This window comes from Rhamphochromis sp. 'chilingali' (assembly GCF_963969265.1).
Source record: "Rhamphochromis sp. 'chilingali' genome assembly, chromosome: 11".
Lineage (NCBI taxonomy): Eukaryota > Metazoa > Chordata > Actinopteri > Cichliformes > Cichlidae > Rhamphochromis > Rhamphochromis sp. 'chilingali'.
Window position 1 is genome coordinate 7,833,330 of NC_137938.1, and position 24,872 is coordinate 7,858,201.

Here is a 24,872-nt window from a genome sequence, read left to right on the forward strand (position 1 = left end):
ACTATTTAAAAGTGTCTCAATTTCCAAAGATTATAAAAAAATGTTTTTAATCTGCAGCGTGACTCTAATGTGAAGTCAATGGTAAGAGTGACCTGGGTCGGTTACTATTTCAGTTGACTCAGAGTTTATGTTAGACCTGTGGCAATGCAGACTAATTTGTTTAGTTGACACTGGATCTGGTCCGTATCCGTGAAGAACAGAAACACTAACAGAAAAGAAGCATTCCAACTGGCAAGGGTAACCACAGCCATCCCAAAGAGACTGACACTTATCCTGCCGTCAGAAATGACTTTGACAGCTCAGAATGACAGTATCAATGTTTTTTTTAATTTAGATTATTATCTGTAGATGACAGCAGCTGAGGAAACAATAGCCAAGTCATGAAAAGCTAAAATGAAACACAAAAAAGAGGGAGGTACGTAGAACAACACAGGTGACATACTCCATATGAATAAATAAATACCTTTTGAGTTATTGAGTTTGTTTAACCAAAGCCAGTCATTTCTACTTTATAAAGCATGATAACCTAATAGCATTTGCATATCAATCACGGCCAATAAAACTGAGCTATTATATTTTTTCACATTTTAATTAAGAAGTTAGCATTTTGGACTGAAGGAAGCATTATTTATCTCTCAATGTGATTGTCAGAAATTCCTAACTTGGAAAAACAACACTTAAAGTTGCAACTAAAGAATGAGGAACGCTGTCTGTCTTAAGGCTTCTGCCAGGAAGAGTGACATCTAATTAGGCAAGAGAGGTCTATTCACTTTCTCAAGAGCTTACAGGTAAAGAGACAGAGGGAAAACAGTGTTTCAACAAGCACCAGGGAGAGAGAAACTCAAATATGTGTCAACACAGACTAAACACTTCTGACAGTTGCCCTCCAGGTAAGTTTAGGGTGAGAGTGAGGACAGAAAGGGTCAAGGACCAGGTGGCTGTGACTGAAACAAGACAAGCTCTTTCTTCAAGTCTCCATGGGGCTTGTTTGACAGGGAGGAGAGACGAAAAGAGATGGAAAGAGCGAAAGAAAGAAAGGGTGAACCAGGCAGAGAAAATGGGAACATGACAGATAAAAAGAAAAAGAGAGAAGAGGTGGCAAGGTGACCAAACAAGCTCTGCAAGAGAGAATGAACTAGAACAATACCTTTGCCACTGCTGTCCTCCATTGTGTAGAGATAATCCATGTAGAAAGCACCGAAACGGTGCATGCCCGCTATCTCTGTATAGGTCTCCTGTCAAACAAAAGTAGAGCTGGGTAAATATCGCAGTAAGGGAGCAAACAAGCAGATAGCCTTAAAGAGTGGCAATGACTGGGGTCAAGGGAGATATGGTGGTGGGGGTCAAATTAGAGATAAAGAGTTACTAAGCACTGATCCACTTAGCTGGATATTTAGAGGGTCTTTTGTTTATTTGTTTGTTTTAGGGAAGTCCGTAATATTACCTGTATTAAAAAGTGCTAACTTAGTCTGGTTTCTTTGACTGATTTTTTCGTGCAAAAAGCAGTACGTTCAGTCATAATAACGACGCTTAAATAAGGAATTGACCAGATACCAAGTCTATTATTTATTGAGTAAAAGGCTACTGATAAAAGAAATTGAAAGTTTCCTCATTCAGCTGGATATATGCCAAAGGAAATATATATCTTATCTACTTGATGATAAGACTTTTTCCTAACAAATCAAAGCTGTATGACTGTGATTACGGTTGATGTGGTCATTATGAAAATTGTGAAATGTTATTCATAATTTATTGTACAAGCTATTAATAGCACACAATGAACCCGTAAGCAAAAAGTCTGCAGAACATAATGAGTTATTCATAATAACAATGAGTTTGTAACTAAGTTACACAACAATTGATTTAATGTTTTAAAAAAAAACTATTAAAAAAATTAGAGGAAGACCTCATCAGTTTTGTTTTTTTGACCACACAGGGCCTACAGTCCATGCAAAGAAGAACATAGTGGACACATAAAGACATATACACCCCACTGAGAAAAATCCCAGCTGGTCACATCAAGGCATCACCTGAGTGACAAAGCTAACTACTAAAGCATTCTTACATAGCCATGCTATTTATTTTAGGTCATTATTTACAAATGAAAATGAGATATAGGATAAAAACATCCAATTTATCTCATTTTAACTACCTGGGAGTTAGTGTATCGGTCACGGCTCATCATCATTAGTCTGCAGGTCAAGAACAACTGACCTTGTCTTCCACAGTATTTTTATATTTCTACACCACACTAAACCACTGATAAACAGACAGAATGAGTGAGCAAGCAGGAAATTGAGAGAAAGAATTACACAGGCCCCCTTTACACATTTAACACCCCACCCCAAACTTGCCCACAGTTTCTCTAAACAGAGATTTCAGACTAGCCTTATCAGACTGGCAGGTTAATGAGTAATATTTATTAGGAGGTCCCTAATAGCTCTTGCATTCTTATGGATCAAAGCCATGCTGGTTTCAAAACCACTAATGAATAAACATTGAAACCTCTGAGTTGTAGGCTTTATGCATGAAGAGATGGATGGCTGGATTTCCAAACAATTGCATCATCGAGGGTCATGAATATTTCAAAGTAGAGTCAACACTTGAGCTGCAAAGGCTGATGAAGTGAGCTGAGAGCTATCAGAATGATGGCTTCAGCAGCACTACTTAGACAACCAAAAGATTCCTCTACTACACTAAATTAGTATTACTATTTTTTAATAGATCAATTACTGCATTTTGTCCATCTATCCCAGAAAAAGGCAGTAATTTCCACTTTGGTTTTTTTTCTGTTGGGGGGGGGGGGGGGCTAATATTTTTGGGTAAAATAGCACAGACTTCTGGTTATTGTGACCTTGTGATTAGCAGCATCCAAGATAAACTCAGCCCTGACTCCATTGTTCTCTGGGCTCCGATAGTCAAAAAGAGAGTTGGTGAGATACGTCATTCCTTTACTACTGAGACTGTCCCCACAGCTGAAGAACACTGCATCCTGTACACAAAATGACAAATTCAAAGACAAATGTGAATAGCAAAGAGGACACGTTTCAGGCTGAAGAAACAATACAATCCATACAACAAACAAAATTCAGAAAGATCTTTTAAAATAAAATGTTTATATACTCATCAAACACCTAAAAAGCAAAATCTGATAATTTATTTCATATTCATAAAAAAGGGAAAAAGCTCAGTTGACCCCATTATTGATTTAATATAGCAAAAATGCTAATTTTGTTAATATATATATTATAACATATTATATTATATTCCGTTCTATATTTTTTTTAAAGGGGACCTTGAATTTGTTTTTTAGTAAAGTTCATCACAAGATTTTAACCTCTTCCTGACACTGGAGGCTGCTGGGACATTGCTTGAGTGTTTGGGGCTTTTTAAATTCTTTTAATATTTCTCAAAGTTCCTAGAATTTTAACTCTCAGTTAATATTAATGTGATCTTTTACAAATACTTTGTTCACCTCTTCACGGCGGTTCATGTTTTCCTCAAAATCTCGTACACCCATGATGCTTTTCAGGCAAAGTGCCCGACATCCCACAAAACCGATTTGGCAATCAAAGAAGGGCTCCCCCATCATGAGCACCTGAAATAAAACCCAAAGAAAGACTCAGCTCAGATTTAACACCAAGAACACAGTGGACACAGTGTGCATATTGTGTGTGTGTGTGTGTGTGTGTGTGTGTGTGTGTGTGTGTGTGTGTGTGTGTGTCTTTGTCTTTTAATAGAATAATTGATTATAATCAACAATAATAACTTTACTAAATGATGAGGGAATTTATTTGTTAATCTGCAGAAGTCTCTGCCAAGAGAACACCAGGCATCTATGGGCCTTAAAACAATCCACTGACACCAATGGGAATAAACAACAGAAGACTTCAATAATTCACAGATGTTCTTTGACCAACTTAACTACTAAATTATTATAGATTTTAAATGTATAATGTAGTGTTGACAAAATAGTGGATACCAAGACTTGTCATGCTATACTGGTTTGTGGTTATATTGAGGTTGCGGGCTCATTTTGTCATGATTTAAAAAAAAAAAAAAAAAAAAAGCAAGGCAGCTTCTCTTTTCGACTGAGAGTGATGCATATTTCAGTGCAGTAGCAGTCCAGCAGCTACTACAACCACAAAGGTGTGGTTTTCCCTCTTTTCTCTCTGTGTCTTTGCTTTACCCAGCAGATAGCTAAACAGAGAATCTAATAAAACATTTTATGTTTCCCCATACAATTATTATAAGGCCTAGTTTCCCCTTTTTTGCCAGACGCCCCCTTTCCTTTCAACACTCATATTTAAATGATCAGATGTGAGCTTGATTCAGACTCCGGTGTGTGTACAAGAAGCTAAAGATTAGTGAGTTGACAAGGCTTCGTTCATGTACTCATGGAGAGATTTAACAGGAACTTCAGCCAAACTGTGACTAATGAGTAAGTAACTAAATAGTATCTTTACTGATCTTCCCATGCCGTGATAGATAACAAAGTTCAGAGTGGATAACAGTAAATGCCACTGTTGTGGAACAATTCATGGTGGGGGCTGAAATCTACATCAGGATAAAAACGTCACATTTTCCTTAAGAATAAATGCATAGCATTTACTTTCTTTTCTCTCATTTCTACAATGACAACATCAATTAAAAATTACAATATGGAGATAACTGATTAGCTAAAAATTGTAACAGTTTAGTGTAACTGAGTATAGTAAAATTCATATCTATCTCCGTTCAGCCCCACAACAATGCACTACATCACAAATGATAGGGGAAACTATAAACTTACCTCAATCGTGATTCCCTCTTGCTCTAGACACAGGACTTCCTTGGATTTGACCTTTTGAGGACTATAGTAGCTACTCTCTGACTGGGTCTCTGTCAACTAAGAGAAAAATAAAAATAAAAAGACTAAATATAATTTATACATAAACATGAAAAGTACAAGAAAAGAATAATAATTAATTTTTTTCCATCTTCTTTTTTTTTTTTTAATTAAACAGTAATATACTTGGTGTCCCCAAAAAATGAAAGTATTGGATGATGAATACTGATGTCTTAAATAGTTCACCTGCCGTGATTTGGCAGGATCAAAAAAGAACTGCAGCAATAAACTTGAAATAATAAAATTAGATGAGAGAAAGGCCAGTTTATTCAAAATGTTAGCCGAGGACATTAACGGTTTCACCGACAGTTAAAACAAATGCATGATTTGAAAAATAAGCAAAGGTTTTGGAAGTGTCCGATGTGAAGAACTAGAGAAAAATAATGGTTAAAACCACCAACAACGGCATCCAAACAAGATTTTCTTAGATTAGAGACTAGATGCTAGCTGTAGTACTGTTTGGATTCCAAGAACATTCATCAACCCACAGGACATCCCCTCCTTGCTTTTGGAGGAGACTCTGGCCTTAGTGGGATGACTATAAAACTATGACTAAAGCGATTCACATACCAAGGGGAAAATGAAATGTGCAATTTATTGTATTTGTAAACTGACTATAAAAGGGGAATGGTTCAGCAGAATATTAATTTTGGTTGTTGAGTAATAGTGGAAGTAGAGAGGAAGAGAGAAACTGAGCACCTGGTCAAAACAGACCAGGCTTAAGGGCCACTGGGGAATTTCTCACTCACTTCTTTGGCTTAATAATTCAAACAGTGATGTAGCCTGGCCAGTATGTACAGTGGGGCAAAAAAGTATTTAGTCAGCCACCGATTGTGCAAGTTCCCCACTTAAAATGATGACAGAGGTCAGTAATTTGCACCAGAGGTACACTTCAACTGTGAGAGACAGAATGTGAAAAAAAAATCCATGAATTCACATGGTAGGATTTGTAAAGAATTTATTCGTAAATTAGGGTGGAAAATAAGTATTTGGTCACCTCAAACAAGGAAAATCTCTGGCTCTCACAGACCTGTAACGTCTTCTGTAAGAAGCTTTTCTGTCCCCCACTCGTTACCTGTATGAATGGCACCTGTTTGAACTCATCATCTGTATAAAAGACACCTGTCCACAGCCTCAAACAGTCAGACTCCAAACTCCGCCATGGCCAAGACCAAAGAGCTTTCGAAGGACACCAGGAAAAGTATTGTAGACCTGCACCAGACTGGGAAGAGTGAATCTACAATAGGCAAGCAGCTTGGTGTGAACAAATCAACTGTGGGAGCAATCATCAGAAAATGGAAGACATATAAGACCACTGATAATCTCCCTCGATCTGGGGCTCCACGCAAGATCTCATCCCATGGGGTCAAAATGATCATGAGAACGGTGAGCAAAGATCCCAGAACCACACGGGGGGACCTGGTGAATGACCTGCAGAGAGCTGGGACCAAAGTAACAAAGGTCACCATCAGTAACACACTACAACGGCAGGGAATCAAATCCCGCAGTGCCAGACGTGTTCCGCTGCTGAAGCCAGTGCATGTCCAGGCCCGTCTGAAGTTTGCCAGAGAGCACATGGATGATACAGCAGAGGATTGGGAGAATGTCATGTGGTCAGATGAAACCAAAGTAGAACTTTTTGGTATAAACTCAACTCGTCGTGTTTGGAGGAAGAAGAATACTGAGTTGCATCCCAAGAACACCATACCTACTGTGAAGCATGGGGGTGGAAACATCATGCTATGGGGCTGTTTTTCTGCCAAGGGGACAGGACGACTGATCCGTGTTAAGGACAGAATGAATGGGGCCATGTATCGTGAGATTTTGAGCCAAAACCTCCTTCCATCAGTGAGAACTTTGAAGATGAAACAAGGCTGGGTCTTCCAACATGACAATGATCCAAAACACACCGCCCGGGCAACAAAGGAGTGGCTCCGTAAGAAGCATTTGAAAGTCCTGGAGTGGCCTAGCCAGTCTCCAGACCTCAACCCCATAGAAAATCTGTGGCGGGAGTTGAAAGTCCGTGTTGCTCGGCGACAGCCCCAAAACATCACTGCTCTCGAGAAGATCTGCATGGAGGAATGGGCCAAAATACCAGCTACTGTGAGTGCAAACCTGGTAAAGACCGATAGTAAACATTTGACCTCTGTTATTGCCAACAAAGGTTATGTTACAAAGTATTGAGTTGTATTTTTGTTATTGACCAAATACTTATTTTCCACCCTGATTTACGAATAAATTCTTTACAAATCCTACCATGTGGATTCATGGATTTTTTTTCACATTCTGTCTCTCACAGTTGAAGTGTACCTCTGGTGCAAATTACTGACCTCTGTCATCATTTTAGGTGGGGGAACTTGCACAATCGGTGGCTGACTAAATACTTTTTTGCCCCACTGTATGCTGTTTTGGAGTTGAGCACTATGATCACACAGGTGTGAAATATCCCCGCTCTGTGAATACAATCAATGTCTGCCAGCTAAGAATATATGTATTGCACCACACAAGCTCATGAACATATCTCCATATATCTTTAAGTAGAGCTGAGAAGAATTGCATGACAGCCAGCAGACAGAGAGAGCACCTGGTCAAGACTAGTCGGCCAGGGTGAGAAGGGTTCAACGCAATGCTTCTGAGGTTGGCTACTTTCAAAACAGTGGGTGTAGTGCAGAATGTGCAGACCCTAACCCATTCAACAGGAAGCAGGTGTAGAGGGAAAAGCAGCTGTGCCCTATTATCCATACTGATGGAGCAGACTCTCTCGCCCTCATTCCCTTCCCCTTTTTTCAATTTTGATGGTTTAATCACGTGCAGGGGCCACCTGACTCCAACCTGAGAGTCCCAGTGAGTAATGGCAAGATCTGTCTGCCCAGATCAGCGTACAGTGGCACTGACAGTAAATCACTGCAAATTAGCAGACAAACCTTATGAATGTACATCCAATAAGAATATAGAAGTTCTCAATCTAGTCTGTTGGGGCATTTCTGACTGTACCCAAGTCTGAAATGACACAGCTGACAGAAGACGGGTTAGTAGCACAAATACACAAAGCTGCGGCTGCCAATATCTTTCCTATAAAGTCCCATTTATTATAATTTAGAGTAGAATGCAATCAAATTATTCTCTATGAGGTATCTTTAAAATGTAAAAACAGTAAACACTGTCCTTGTAACATGGATCGATCACTGGTTTGGTTTTAAAACCAACTGTGGAAGCAACTGAATTCGACTATTGGCTCTATAATTAAGAGAAACAATCTAAAGAAACAATGTTTCTTCAAATGAAAAATGGCACGAGGTCTGGCATGTAATGAGAGTTTGGCAAGTATGCAAAAGTAAAAGAGGGGAACAAATGGTCAGTGCTAAACTATGCATTATGTGAGTAAAAGTCATTAAATTACACTGCCAATGTTTCTAATCAAAGAGATCTGAGGAGTAATGCGTCAGCAATCTAAAAATACCTCTCTGATTTCACATTCATGTCAAACTCAGGTTGAAGCAGTGGCTGTTCAAAGACATGAAAATTCCTTCATACTAAATACTTCCTTGTAGGAAAGAGACAAGAACGCTTTAAAAACCATCCTTTCAGCTGTGTGCAATTATTGCAGACGAGAGGCAATTAATTGATTAAAAGAACTCAAACAATACAGGAACAATTTAAACATTATTAGAAAAACACCAAAGTCTGTTTGGCCTGAGACAAACCTCCCCTTTACTGATCACACACCGTCAAGTAATATACGCTCTCGCACACAAACGCATGCACGCGCACACACACACACACACACACACACACACACACACACACACACACACACACACACACAAGACCAGTAATGTGATCTAAAGTGCCTGAATCTGACAGGAAACACAGATGAATTCCAACTATTCTGAGTGAGCAGGCAGGATTAAAACTTGGGGTCCATTTCTCAATAGTCATCACACCATGTATAATGTTTAAAACATTAATGTGACCCGAGACGCTAGTTAGCGGTTATACTGCCCTCCCCTATACCGCACACAGAAACACAAAGAGGATTAGGGCTTCCTGAGGATCAAGCAGTTTTTGAGACTTGAGATGAAACTGACCATTAAATTAAAATATGCAACTGTGTGGTGGCCAGTGAGAGTGACAATAATGCACTGAAGACAAAAAATTCTAATATAAAGGCTTCCTAAATGTAGAAATCATAACAGATTCTTGACAGATTGGTTCTTTTACACTGGCAGAGTGGTAAAAAAATTACCTCATATCCAAAATGTACGAAAAGCAAGTCCCCCCCAGTGAAAGCTTTCAATGTTAAAATAAGTTAACAGAAGTAAAAGGATTATTCAAGGGTAAGGAGTATGGTTTTGAGCTCGGTGCATATTTTCTCTCTTTGTAACAACTATAAAGGGGGTGATGTAGGGAGGGAAAAAACAGAGATGCAGATACTGATAAGGCTGAAAGTAAGGATTGTGGTTGCTTTATTGACAGGTGTGCCACAGGCAGCTGTAGCCACAGGCAGCTGTCTGATAGGCTTCACCTTCAATATTTCGAGTGACTAAAATAAACCTCTCGACCCTGCTCGCGATGTTGGTGCAGTTTGGAGCATTTATCTGGAAAAATATATAGGTTCCTGTGTGGCACGGATCATAAAGGAGTTTGTGTTTCATTTCTGCCAAGTGAAATTCTAGTATTTTACTTGACTATACTCAGCGCTAACTAGCCAGTATCCGGGTCTGTGCATTGCACCCATACAATTTATGAATCCAACATCGAAATATGGTTACTTTGGCTCCAAAAGAGCCAAAACAGCTTAAACTGAGGCTTTAAAATTGAGACTACAGAAGCCAATGGGTTACGTATAGTCCATGACCCTTCATGGTCAGTACTTAGTAAAACCTCCTCTAGGAAAATATCCTAGCTTGTAAATACTTTTTGTAGTTGTGAGGAGTCTTTCATTTCTTGTTTATGGGATTTTCTCTTATTCTTGTTTCAAATGCTTCCAGTTCTGTATTATTTTGATTGATATTTTGTTGGGAGGACTGAAGGCCATTCCAAAACATTCAGCTTGACGGTTACTTCCAGAATTTGCTAGTATTTAGTTAAATCCTTTGTTCTAAATGATAAATGAACTCTTGCTATATTACAAACAGCAGCAGCGTCACAGGCTTAACACAAGTCCAATGAATGCTCAATCCACTGCTGTGGAAATGGACATTTATTTTATATCGAAACATAATTTTGTATTTAAGTTAAGATGGTGATGTGTTTATTTTATTTTATTTTATCAAACATCTTATTTACCTTGAAGGTAACAGAAGCTTTGGTGCAGTAGAAGCCTATGGAAACAATGGGGTCTTTGGGTGTGTGGAGTTGGGAGCTGTTGGGGATGCTTCCCGTCTCTCGCTGCTGGTAGAGACCATCCTCTCCTTCTTCCTCTGTGCTTACAATGGCTGGAACGAAGGACCAAGCCCAGGACACCCAACCTTGGTTTGCTTCATCAGGATTACCAGGCTGTATGTAGAGGTCTTGGCTAGGTCGCCTTTCCGTATCTACATCCATTCCTGAAGGAGATAAAAGTCTTAATTAGATATCATTTAAACATATACTTAGGATTTTACTGCTGCTGAATTAGCTGCAGTAAAAGAGAAAAATCTATATATCAGCAACCCCCCTACACACACACACACACACAAAAAACAAACAAACAAAACAAAACAGTGACATAATTCCTTTCTAGCACACTTTTACCCCAACAGGTAAATGCATTTAAAGTGGCAGTTTCTGAATACAACCTGGTTAAAGAGAGGGGAAACTTGCAGATAATGGAAGTGTCTGTATGCAGGGCGGCACACTAAATTAATTTACCCTTTCCTTCGGGGCATTTTAATTCTAGCAAGTTGTTTCAGCTGTCAACAGAACACACAAAAACAGCAGAGAACAAGGAAGTTTCACAGTAGTTTCTGCCAATGCTCCAGCAGGCAGGTGTGTAAGTATTTGTGGGTTACATGAACTCATTGCTGCATGAATTCCACAGAGCAAGAGGAAGTTCATTCCAGCAGAGGCCAGAGGGCAAAGGCTGTCAGCCAGCATCCTGACAGAGGAGGGCTTTGACTGGACCCAGTGGTCAAGGCAGTCTGTGCTGGACCCAACAGCACAGGCCAATTTCAGTTATGCGTGTGGTCAAATCACATGTTTGGTAAGAAGCCAACTACTAAAATGGAGGCCATGCAGGAGTCCAGGTAACTATGAGCCACTAGCATAAACACTGCTTGGCTAGGAGCGTAGGTAAAACTTAGCAATAGTGTTAACTATAAGTTTGGGAAGATGGGGTGGAGCTGACTAAAGCACTGGCTACTTTGTAGAAAATCCACAGAGTGGCAAGTTGTCGGGGTAGGTTTACAAAAACAACCAAAAGACTTCACTTTTTCTCCAATTACCATTTGAGCAGTCAAAAAACCACCATGCACCCATCCATTCCTGATCCTGACCCCTGAACTGGTCCCATCATGTATGTTTCCATACACATTGGGATAGAGGAAGCTGATGTCAATACATAAGAATGTGTAATTCCATTCCTTGTGGCCTCACGTCCTCTACGAGAAAACAATATTGTCCGTGAGGTCACAACTTAGGAATCCCAGAGGGTAAGGCGGTGAAAATTATGACATATTTTAATTAAATCTTTCACTTTGTGAATTGGCAGCTGGAAATTCCATGTTATGGCTTTTTTATCTGTCTTTCCATCCCAATCTCCCTGTCTGATTCCATCGCTCATTCCTTTTTTTTTTGTTTTTACTCAAGGAAGCCTTTGAGGTGTCAGTTTAACAAGTTATGCTCTTTCACTTCACATCACAGCCTGACGAAGTCTACATTTGAATTACAAGGCAATCAAAATAAAAGCACAATCACCAATCAAGTGATCAAAACAGAGCAGCTTAAGGACACTTTGAAGTATTAAGCCTTAGAAGTGAGTGAAAAATTCCCAAACGATGATGTAGTCTGGCCAGAATGTATGCTGCCTTGGCGTTGAGCACTATGACCACACAGGTGTGAAGTATCCCTGCTCTGGGAGTACAATCAGTGTCTGCCAACTAACAATGTATGTATTGCAGCACTCTATGAACATCTGTCCATATATCCTTAAGTAGAGCTCAGAAGAACTGCATGACAGTCAGCGTCATGTACGGTTTCTCTTAGTCCAGAGTCTTCAAGCAGCAGGGTAGGCCTAAGCTAGGAAAGGATTCGGTGTAAGAGACAGTGACACAGAAAGTGAGTGGGAAGTAGTAAAAAGAGGCAGTGCTCTCACAGGCCAGTAGATGTCCCTCCATGTTTATAGAGGGAGAGGTGGACTGTTACCTGACCGTTCAGTGAAGGCTACTCCTATCTACTGATAGTGCAGGTGTTTGTGTAGACATGCATACATGTTAAGACTCAATCTAAGCTTAACAGATAACCACTGATGCAAAAAACACATACCATAGTGCAATGCATTCATAACGACGTTTTTTTTTTTTCATGACTGAACTTACTTACAGCATTTTTGCTACCAGCATGACATTAACATCATACTACCGTAAAAGCAATTTTAACTCTAATAGCAGAAACCACTAAACCACTCAATTCAATGGTCATCCCATGTTCACAGTAACACTACAAAAAAAGAAACAATGTCCTGTCATACCAATGTATTATCACTAGGGAGCTACTTGAGGTTAGTAACACTGACACAGCCTGTGGTTTCTGGTTGATTCCTGTGTGAAGGTCCTTTCCATTCAGCACACTTCAAGGGACATGGAGGCTAAGCCCTCCTACAAAGCAAACACTAAACACCAAGTCCCATCCACATGCACATATGATATTGGAGAAAAGTAACAAGTATAAGGGCTCATGTATGTTACACAGAGATGCACACACCCTGCCACACTTCAGCAGCCACAGTCCTCAGTTCATAATTCTTCACATACTTCTTGAAACCATACAACTTTCACTGCTGTGACCAGCTGGTCCATCCAAGCATGTTAGTCATCTATGTTTCCAACCACTTAATTCTTTAGTGTTTTTCTCAGACTTCACTGAATTTCAGACAGTAAGAAAACTAGCCATGTAATCCTAACCGAAGGGTTGTTTTGGTTAGTGACACACAAATATCGCACAATCTTCACCTAACAAGCCTATTCATTAATGAGACATTGGCTCTTACCTAAAAGGAAACGATTCAAACAAACAACATGCGGCCACAGTGAATCATGGGCACATAAACACATTACAAGGCTTTTTCCACTTCAATAATTGGCAAAAAGAAAAACACCTTCACATGTGGGAAAAATTAATATTCCCTTTGAAATTTTTTTTAAAAACAGACCACTTAAGTCATGACTTATTAATACATTACACAGTAGATACAGAATTTATTCCTTACTCTCAACTCAATCTTTTGACCACATATATACACCCTCACACAAATAAACCTCATTTTATAAAAAAAAACAAACAAACAAAGAAACACTAGGAAAATTCAATCAGTGCAACAGTATCAGTTACAAAAGCCAACTCAAAGCAAGAGTAAATAAATGAAACGCACATACAGGCCAGTGGAACCAGAATATGCAGCAAGACTCAAGTAGCCTATGGGAAATCAATGAATGTTATGAAGTACTATGCACAATGTTGGTATCATATTCCAGCAATCATGTAACAATGACTGTTTCCTACAAACTATAACCCATGAACAATAAATATGCATGAAAGCCAATTCAGTCTCTACAAGTAGTGCTCCGACTCAATGTATGGCTGTCTGTCCTGGTTTGGAAAATTATATTTTGTCATTAAAAAGAATAAATCATTTTAGCTTTATTGTTCTTATTTTTTTTCCAGGAGGGAAAAAAATCAGCTTTATTTCATAAATCTGAAATGCACACATTTAAAATCATGTTTATGAATATGTTTGGAGCCCTCTCAACACACACACCTACTTATTACAGTGCATATACACACAATTGCCCCCCTGCCCCCTCCAGCTTCTTCACTCTGACGATTACTTCCAGCATAACAAGATCTGGGGGTGCTCAGGTTCCAAGAGCTGGTCCCCTCTTGTATATTTTTGTGATGGGATACTAATTCATTCTCAGAGGCTCCGCATAGCAGTAGCATGACACCGACTCTTACATCTGGCATTGGACACTGAACTGGAAGCTGCGCCAACTGGCAACGAAAGTTCCACGCCAAGAGGCAGGGAGTTAGAGCGAGCGAGGAAAGGGCCGTGTGTGGGGCTGTCTACGCTCCCCTTTGCCCACTACTTCTATTCCACCATAATTTGCTCCTGGTGCTAGAGAGGCTGATTTAGCCCAGAAGGACATGACACTTCATACATGAGCATTTTAAGAGATGGGTGTTCAGGGGAAAAGGGATGTCAATAACCACAGTTATTCAAAGTATACTGTATAAATATATGTCAATGAGTGCAGTTTTGTGAGTGTTCAATTTTGTACAACTCAGTGTCTGCCTTTAAACAACTGCACCTATGCGTTTTGCTTCACAGCTGGACATAAGCAGTGTGATTTACCATGTGCTCCAATTAGAAAGATAGAGGTGGACCTGTGTTTGATTCAACCTAGTTTCTTCTCCTTATCCTGCTTTCTCCTGCTTCCAACCACATGGAGGTGATCAGGCCTGATGACAATGGTCTGTATCGAGTTATACGCTCCAGATTTTGTTTGTGGAAAAAGCAGGAGGAGTGCACACCATGGTCAAAGCGATGTTAAATGTCCCATTTAGGAATAACAGCAACATATAAAAAAGACAGAACCCCTGATCGGAATAAGGCAACATGCAGAGTCATGGGATGACCATGAAGTAAGACCATGCAAAATTTGATTTATTTTGCTTTGTATGTCACTTGATTCAAACATGCTATGGTGATAAGAAGCATACTTAGCCACTGAAATGTTCATAGAGCAAAACATACGTATGCTTTAGCTGTTGTTAGTGATTAAGTCTAAAATTGAAATTCAATTATGATACGGAATTATAATTAATTACTATTATGATACTGAATTTTTGTGGACTTTTGTGGACTGTCTTAAAACTTGTTTTAAACATAAAACATTAACAAACCAATCAAAGTGTTAGAGAATTACTGTTGCTTTCCATAAGAAATCTCACTCACCAGGTGAACTTGCTCCAGAATCCCTTGCATGCCCAGTGCCTTCTTCACCCTCATCCTCTTTGTGTCCTCCGATTTCCCCATAGTAAAGAGCAATGATTAGCTCCAAGATTCGTATAAACATGGGTAGCTGCTGATCGGTAATGGACAACTTCAGGCTCTCCACCATGGTATGGATCTGAAAAATAGTTAGCTATAAATTAGATTTTGATATTTGATCCAATTAATGCACAGATTTATATGAAAAATACAGAACGCATCTATCATCTTCTCTTAGAATTCCAGTACTTTTAAAATATTTGTTCTAAACAAATCTTAGTGTAGAAGAGCTTTTGTCCAACTAAGTGTTCGCAGTTATACAAAATGGATTAGTACCCCCAAAAAGTATGTACTAACAGCACTTGACTTAAAATTCTAACACCGATTTTACTTCAGTCGTGTCTCAGATCATTTCTAGTGGTACCTTAGATTTTCATGAAGGAAGTAAAATCTTCCCAAAACAAGCAGCTGTCTTCCACATATATTTAAAGTCACTGGTTGACAACAATTCACTGATATTAGTCATTATCCTGCTATTGATGTGAGAACAGCTGCCCAAACAAAAGTCAGCCACATTAATCTTTGATATCTGTAAACTGTTAATAGAAATGTAAGTTTTTCCATCATATGGAATCTTCAGACAACAGCATATTGAAATTATATTAACCCCTAACATTTCCTTGAGCTTTGCTAAGATGATGGCAGTTATAGAGTTATTCCTAAAATCACAGGCTGGCTCACCTTTATGACAGATGGGATCTTAGAGTTGATGTTGTCATATGTAAAATGGAGGCGTGTTCTGAAGGAGCATTTGTACAAGAGCGGGTCCTGGTAAAACTCAATTTTGCCGCTAGCATTCCGTTTGTCCAAACACACGGTGCAGTCAGCAAAGTTAATCAGTTTCCTTAGGACCAACTCTGGAGCTGCACAAAGAAAAAAGCAAGAGAAGAAAAAAGGATTAAAACAAAATTAGGTATCATTAAAAACAAACAAGTTAAATTATGCACACACTAACAGAGAGCAGCTCCTGACAACAAATTCTCATTATCAGTGATTTAGTTAAAATAGAGAGCTAGCTCAGAAAGTTTGTTTGTGTGTGTGTGTCTTGGTTGGCCACACATCATCAGGTTCTCACTTGACACTGATTCACTTACCCTTGGCAGAATGATAACAGGATCTATTCCCAGAATTATTTCACTGTCTAAACAGTGCCAGTAACCATTACAGTACTCACTAGTTGCTTTCAAGAAGTATGTGAAGAACACTTCCTCTTCCCAGCAGCTTCCAGAAACTTCATTGACACTTGAGTTGATGTTGGACGATTCACATTAGCAGCCATTATTTTTCTAGACACAATTCTAGCACTCTTTACATAGGGCTTATTCCTGTTAACATCACCTGTGCTAAACCCAAACAACAAATGATGTACTTTAAGGGAAAAGCTCTCCCTCTGCTGCTGTGCCAGAAATTTGAACATTGTTGTCGGTCTTTTAAGGCAGTGCTATTTGCAATAATAATAATAATATAATAGACAACATATAGAGTAAATGCATATGAGCACAAGGCCTGAAGGAAACAAGCTACATTTAAATATATTGTACATACATGTGCATACTATATCTCAATCTGCATACTATATCCTTCTCTCAAGTATTGGCTTTAAAAATGAGACATCTTTACATTTGTTTGTCCTTTTTTAAAACTAATTATTAAAATGTTTACTATAGGGGCTACTATCTCAGTATGTTTACTAGTTAATCTAATTACCAAGGAATTTAAGAGGCTATTGCTCACCAGTAATGTCCATGAAGGCTCTTTCCCATAAATCATCCACTGTGTAGCACTCTGCTGAGGTGATGTTGACTGACAGCACAATATCATCTTCCACATACTTAAGGATCAGGTTATTCACCACAATGTTCACGTTGTTCACCACACGTCTGATCAGACTTTGGACATAGCCTACAAACACACAGGTTAAAACATAAGAATCATATTAACCCATAAAATATGGACACAAAGACACAAAGACAATAAACCTAATTACCAGGACCCAAAAACGCATGGACAAGGACATATTAGATATATGAAAGATTACATTTGTGTTGAGACACAATAAAGAGTAAAAACTAGAGCTACATTCCATAGTGTGTAGTGTAGACTCAGTACCACTGACCCCTGCCATCCTTGGACGGGCATGTAAAATCTCTGGTTCGGTCTTGTTTTTATCATTTAAGAAATGTGGCTAAGCTAAGCCCGATTTTATCTCGCTCTGAACTTGAGATTGCTATACATGCTTTTATTTCGTCACGCTTGGATTATTGTAATTCGCTGTCTATGTGTCTAAGCAAAGGTTCTCTGGATCGTCTGCAGGTTGTGCAAAACGCTGCAGCTAGGCTTTTGACAAAATCCTCCAAGTACTCACATGTGACACCATTATTATCTCAGTGACACTGGCTTCCTGTTAAATTTAGAGTTGATTTTAAGATCCTGGTCTTGACCTACAGAGCTGTGCACGGACTGGTACCTGCCTACAACTTTGATCTGCTACAGCCCTATGTCCCTAGCAGGTCTTTGAGGTCATCTGATCAGGGCTTACTTGCTATAAAAAACACTAAGAGGAGGACTAAGGGTGATAGAGCTTTTGCCACTGTGGCCCCTAGACTGTAGAACTCTCTCCCCCAAGCATTAAGAACTGTGGACTCAGTAGCTGTTTTTAAAAAACAACTCAAAACTTACCTTTTTAAAACTGCTTTTGGTTAATTTTATGCCTGTTTTATTTTCTCTTTTTAAATCTTTTTATGACTTGTGATCTTATGTGCAGCACTTTGTGATTCTGTCTTGAAAGGTGCTATATAAATAAAAATTTATTTATTTGTTTATTTATGGACTTGTAAATAAGAGATCATTCTGGCATGTTATTCTTCTATCCAAAAAAGGAAAGAAGAAGAAAAAAATCAACCTCAACAAAATTTGCAGCTCTTTAAATCGCAGTGTATTAAGAAGGGCTCTACTTTCTCTCAGATGTAAAATCCTGTTTAACTCCAAATTATGCACATATTGCAATAACTATATCCCTTCCAAGCTCATTAAACTACTGAGGCACCTTTGTGTCCACTTAAACACAAGCAACTTTCACTGAATAAGTACTCACACACACTCATACATAAAAATATGGGTCTTTGTACATACACAGAATAGTGCAATTAAAAGCACAATAAATCCCTGTCATAGGAATCCCATAATATGAAGGGGAAAAAAACTATTTATTTAGGAACTTATGAACTCCTCAAAGGTCAGGATAATCAGGGCTGGGCATTTTTCCAACTTTTCCCCTTTTCACAAGTAAAAGGACACTAATGGAAATGGGTTGCTTGGTGAGGGGTGGCACCTGGGCAGGACTTGCATATTCCCACTTTCTTGATGTGAATTCTCCAAACAATTACCTGCAGTTTTCTCACATGGGTTCAATCAGACATTACAGAGACTCTGTAGCAGAGAGCTGGTAGCATAATGACTGTTTAATGTCCAGTCCAACTAATTCTGACATTTGCAGAATTCTCAAAAAAAAAAAAGGCTCTGTAGGTATTACCAAGAAAAGATCAGGGCTGCAGTGTATTTATTAATATGTCTCATGACAAAATCTGCCAGTAATAAAAAGAGCAAAAAAAAGAACCAATGAGCGACCTGCATAATAACTATTTAGTACACTGTGAATTTACACTGGAAAAACTTGGGTCATAACTTTTAGAAATGTAATGCATTAATTAATTTAAAACATTTGAGAGTGTGACTTTCACATTTTGAGGATATGAAGAGAAAGGATTCTCAATTATACATAAAACTAGAAATTACAGAATTCAACTTTTTTAAAGGCTGAGGGAGGTGAGGGTGACAGTCCTTCTGTTGAGGAAGTGGGTGGATGTAGTAGCCTAGAGCAAGCACAAGAGAAAAAGCAGCATGACAGATTGGGTTTCAACAGAGCTGAGGGAGCCATCCTGCAGTGTTACCAGTACCTCCTAATGGCCACAGTAACGCCCAGAAACAGAAGCTTTGCAGGAAAAACATACATGGTAAGGTCATTACTCAACAAAGTAAGAAATAACTTAAAATATTACAGACAGGGGAGTTTCGACCATAAAATATGAAAATATACAGTAATAAATCCTCCTAACCACAGGACCAATGGCATTATTCATTCCTCCCAAGTACTGTTAAACACAGTCACTACAAGTTAAAATATATAAAGCTTTAATGCTTTTCCCTTATTTTCCAAACCAAATGTTTTTCTTCCTGTATCTACATGCCTGGCCCAGGGCATAACAGAACCAATAATTAAGTAGAACAAAATGGTGCTGTTGATGAAAATATTTATATGAATTGGTTAACTGTTCTGCCACTTGTGCACAGGCCCGACTATGTATTAGCATAATCCAATTGACAAAATTCTCATGAGTTTGCTGCCTGACCAAACACAGCAGCAGGAAGAGAGGATGACATAATATGAACTCAACTCATACTTAATGTGTGTTCATGACACTTGTGCGTGGCCTTGCATGCATGCATGTGCTTGTCTTGAGTGGAGCTGAGTGTGTGCCTGGCAACTTCCTTACATGCATGAATGTGGCTCTGTGTGTGTGTGTGTGTGTGTGTGTGTGTGTGTGTGTGTGTGTGTGTGTGTGTGTGTGTGTGTGTGTGTGTGTGTGTGTGTTTGTTTCTGGGGTCAGTCAGAAAGCCGATGTTGCACCTGCAGCCTGGGCAGTAAAACCAGCACTTTACCCCCTGCTATTTACCTCTCTGGATCTAATTTACACATGTCAGGGTGTCCTTTCTTTCTCTCTCGCATGCTTGTACACTTGTTATACCTCTTCTTGCCTATAACAAGTCCAAGGCCCCAATCCATCTCCCTGTGAGCCATTGCACTGCTCTGAACTTCTGTAAACAATTGACACAGGCAGCACCTGTGCTGCAGCCCACAGGGAAGAAGCCCACTTAAAACTGTTCAACCATAAAATGGCTGGAAAAACCAGCTCCTTTATGTGATCTAAGAACAGGCCAAGTGGTCTCTTCTGTGCAATACAGGAAAGAAACACTATACTGTACATGCTCACCATTTTCCTGTATATGGAAAGTATTAGCAACTATCAGCTTTGCCACAGTTATTAGCCATAAAGAAAAAGACAAGTCCATAAGATACTAAATATACTGTGAAGTTGTATTGCTGTGTTATTTAAAATGGTATTAGCACTATTGCCAATGTAACCAGAAGCATAAATACAATTCCTGTTGTGGAACGCAGCATCTTTAATAAAATACAGTAAGCCACTATTGATTTTCAGTTTGTAACGTAAAAAAATGCAAAGACAGCAGTGAAAGGATCTCACTTCCGCTGAGGTAACTTTCCAGCAGTATTATGGAAACACATTAATATATGATTAGATTCTTACTAAAGCAGCAATATAAGCCGTCTAATTATGCTAACTATTCAGTTCTAGGGCCCCTTATAGTAAAGTGGGAGATTCAAGGAACTCAACCATGCATGGTACAGCAAGGCACCAACGCAGAACAACGGCTCAGCTGGAGAAATTACCAGCCTTCGTGTGTATGGGATATTTTGTTTCCTTAGTTAGCAGTTTCCACTAATACTACAAAAGCTTCTGTATTTACATTATGGGTAAATGTCCCAATACTCTCAACAGCTAGCAGTGCTAGTTCTTGTTGTGTTGCTGCTTCGATGTGCAAGATAGAACGTCAGATGAATTATGTCTGAAACTGCAGGTTCTGGTTAGACTGGCTGTCCAGCTCACAGCGGCTCTCAGGAGCAGAACAAGGACTATTATCACCAGTTGCTGTCAATGACAGTGGAGACAGCTGGGCTAGTTGGTTAGCTGCAACTACACTTTCAAAATAAGAGTGAGGGGATGGTCTTAGTAAATTAGTGAACTGTATCGCAGCAATCCAGTATGGGATTTTTTTTTCTTTCTTGCTGATATTTATGATGAGAGGATGCTGCAATTTGTAATCTTTGCATTAAATGCAGGTTAGTTTCTATATCACTGTTAATGAAATCAAATCACAGAATGCTATTTTTAGCTACAGTTAGTGCATTTCCTTTTTTTCTGCTTCTGGTTTTGCTCATGACATGAGTGCTGTTTACTGGTTTGAAAACTGTAGACTGAAAACTCTTATCAGGTCTCTTATTGTTGTTTCCAACAAGAAAATGAAAAAAGATCTCACTAAGATCGCTATATAATGTGATTCAGCTAGATATATAATTTCACTCAGTGAAAACTGAAGAAATTGTTTCCTTTCAGTCAATTCACTTGGTACAACACATAAGTACAGGATATCACGTCCCCACGTGTCCTGGCTAAAACCTCTATTCAAGCCTTTAAGGCGGATGACCTGTGATGACATGCACAGGCCTACTTGCGCACATTACCCCTGTTATCACAGTCATCCCTTAGAAAGGTAAAGAGCATAAAAACTAAGAACACCTTTGCTAAACTGGACTAACTTGCTGCTGCTAGTTAGCTCGATTGTCTGCTAGCTTGAAGTTAGCTTAACTGCCCCTGTTGGAGTTAGCCTCCACCATGCAGTTGTTGTGTAGACTGCCCACGCTGCTAAATTTGAGTCTTCCTGTGTAGTGTTTTACTTTGCATTTTGGAACGGACACAAAACTGAAACAAGAAAAGCAGAAATCTTCTGTTCACAACTGTCCTCGCATGGCATGACCCTCTCCTCTCCAAGTGCAAAGACGAGGAGTATCCTGTTGATGTCCCCGCAATTATCTGGGCTGACCCCATAGAATATATTGATGGGTTAACCGAAGACAAGCCAGAACTATGCAGGAGCACTGACCGGCTTCAGCCCAGCACTCCGCAGGAAGACAATGATGTGCTGGACATCGGCCTGGACATTCATGGTTTGTTGGAGGATGAGCAGGAGAGCCCAGTGTGTGGGACCCTGGGAAGCCAAGGCACCAACAAGAAAGCAGAACACACTGTTGCGGTGGGTGAGCCTCCAGCGAGAGCGCAGCCTCCCGTTCAAGTTCTAAGTCAGTTGGCTTGGAGCAAAGGTCCACCTTTGGGCCCCCAGCAGGACCCGATGCCCAGGAAGCTGCTCACCTCCCTCAGTGACACACTTAAGCGCCCTATCCGTGGGTGGTGCGAACCGTTGCTATCATCCACTGTGTACACCAGAGGTGGGCAATCTCAGTCCACGTGGGCCGGTGTCTCTGCAGGTTTTAGATGTGTCCTCGAACCAACACAGCTGATTTAAATGGCTAAATTAGCTCCTCAACATGTCCTGAAGTTCTCCAGAGGCCTGGTAACGAACTAATCATGTGATTCAGGTGTGTTGACCCAAGGTGATCTAGATCTAAAAGATCTAAAACCTGCAGGGATACTGGCCCTCGTGGACTGAGATTGCCCACCCCTGGTGTACACTCTACTGAGGTGATGTTGACTAACAGCACAATATCATCTTCCACATACTTCAGGTTGTTCACCACACAGTTACCAGTTGCAGTTCCGGATCAACCGCCTCAGAATTATAAACCCACTGTTTGCAAGGAGCCAGCAGTGATACTCAGAGAGGAAATAAGTACACTATTCATCCCATTCTTGACCTCCGAGTCATGAACAAATATTTATGAATGAACAAGTTCAAGACGCTAACATTCAGACAACTTTTGAATGCAGCTGGCCCAGATTATTTATTATTATTAACCTTTATTTTACCAGGAAAAGTCCCATTGAGATTAAAAACCTCTTTTTCAAGGGAGTCCTGGCCAAGAGGCGACAACATGTTAAAATTACAAAGTTACATACATGTTATAAGTAACAATTACATTTTAAAAAACATTTTTCTCTGGCTCTCTCAATTTGGACTTAAAAGCATTTAATGAAATAAGATCTGCTATCTTCCAGTCTTTTTGCATCATGTTCCATGTAAAAGGGGCAGCATAAGTAAAAGCCCTCTTTCCCAGTTCAGTTCTGGCAAATGGAACATTGAGCAGAAGAAGATCGCTTGAACGCAGGCTATAAGAAACAGTACTCCTCCGTGTGAGCAGATCGCAAATGTAGGTGGGCATTTGTCCAAGCAGGGCCTTGTAAATAAAGATGCACCAGTGATCAAACCTCCTGGAGGACAACGAAGGCCATCCCACTCGAGCATACAGATGATTGGTTTGCAACAATCATGTGGCTATACACCCGAACCACAGGTATGCATTCGAGGGCATAGTCTACGAATACCTGGTGCTGCTGTTCAGGTTGTCACTGGTGCGCCTTTGCAAAGGCGCATCAGAGACACCTTTGCCGAAGCTGCCAAACCTTCTCCAGTGATTGAGTGATGGAGTTCTGCGCCTCCACAGCCACCTGACCTAAGCCCAATCAATAGTATAATCAATAGATAGTTTGTGATGACTTGGACCGCAGAGTGAAGGCAAAAGGGCCAACAAGTGCTCAGCATCTCTGGGAACTCCTTCAAGACTGTTGGAAAACCATTTCAGGTGACTACCTCATGAAACTACATACTACCAATAACTACACATAATTCTGTATGTGTTCATTCATAGTTTTGATTCCTTCAGTAAAAATCTACAATGTAAATAGTCATTAAAATAAAGAAAAACGCGAGGGCGTGATTTCCCATACTTATGTGTTGAGCCTCGTTCCTCTCCTTAAGGGAACAGAAGATATATAGATATAACTATTCATTCTCAATAATCCCCTCTGCACACAATTCAATTATGTACTCATGAAAGCACGTCAAGAATATTTGTTGTGTACTAGCTTCCTTCAACTAGACACACAATCAAAAAATGTAAAAAAAAACAAAAAAAAAAAAAACCAAATCCTGAAGATCCTACTGCACTCACAAAAACATGCTGTGACTTATAAGCGGACTACACGCTTTGAAACAGAAAATTTGGAGGGCAGCTTCTGATACACCAAATTCATAGGTTTCAGTATGGCTAGCACAGATTCAAAGGGAGAACTGCCACTATTAAATCGCTTTGAAGTCATATAAAACAAACCACATTTTCAACGGCGTGAATAGAACCAAAGCAGGAATCTCCTGGAACAGGCAAATGTGGTTCTCACAAACGGTGGCCACTCGTCCCCCCACAAGCAGCAGTAAACATAATCACTCACAGAATCGCCCAAGGTGGAAGCACTTGGTCTTTGGTCTTTGTGTGGCTACCAATCCCATGGCATATGAATTAACATCACTATTTTCCACCACAGAGTGAACGAGGACGATAAATCCATTCAGCATGTGAGAGCTCAGAGCTAAATAACTGGATAATTGTGAAGGGCCTGCCTTTTGGTATCACCATGTTTAGTTTTGGTTGTTTTGAAGGAGATGGGAGTTAAAGGGATAAGACGCAACAAAGTGGTTTTTAAACGCAGATACTGACAAAGATCTAAACAGGTCTTTGCGCTGTGAGGGTCTCACATCTAACACAGATCTTCCTTAAGGCTAACAAGTACACAACCATTGCCACATTTTTGTATCGTCCATTTACTTAAAATTATACCTGTCTATCACTGCCTCTGACACAAAATTATTTGCACAACCAACTTTACACTGACAAAGGACATAGCTTAAAATATTTAGCAAGAAAGTACAAAAAGGATGTTAATCACCAGTCTTTTAAAATTCTAAAAAATAGTGATGTATGACATAATAGCTGTAGTAGGATTAGAATACAAGTATCAGTGTGGAAGCTGTAAACTGGCTTATGGCATGATGGCGACTGAAAGTATGTAATAATGTATCATAATA

At 39.6% G+C, this 24,872-nt stretch overlaps 1 protein-coding gene across 3 annotated transcripts in view; it reads right to left on the minus strand.

Moving 5' to 3' along the window:
- The window catches only part of vps13b (vacuolar protein sorting 13 homolog B), a 302,426-nt gene that overhangs the window by 253,720 nt on the left and 23,834 nt on the right, over positions 1–24,872 (minus strand). For all 3 annotated transcript variants that reach the window (XM_080895821.1, XM_080895823.1, XM_080895822.1), the window contains exons 5-12: positions 16,872–17,039; positions 15,819–16,000; positions 15,042–15,216; positions 10,178–10,437; positions 4,793–4,888; positions 3,476–3,598; positions 2,855–2,992; positions 1,148–1,235 (exon numbers count right to left, since the gene is read on the minus strand). In XM_080895821.1, the coding sequence (XP_080751947.1) occupies positions 1,148–1,235; positions 2,855–2,992; positions 3,476–3,598; positions 4,793–4,888; positions 10,178–10,437; positions 15,042–15,216; positions 15,819–16,000; positions 16,872–17,039 (1,230 nt within the window). The remainder of the gene's footprint in view (positions 1–1,147; positions 1,236–2,854; positions 2,993–3,475; positions 3,599–4,792; positions 4,889–10,177; positions 10,438–15,041; positions 15,217–15,818; positions 16,001–16,871; positions 17,040–24,872) is intronic.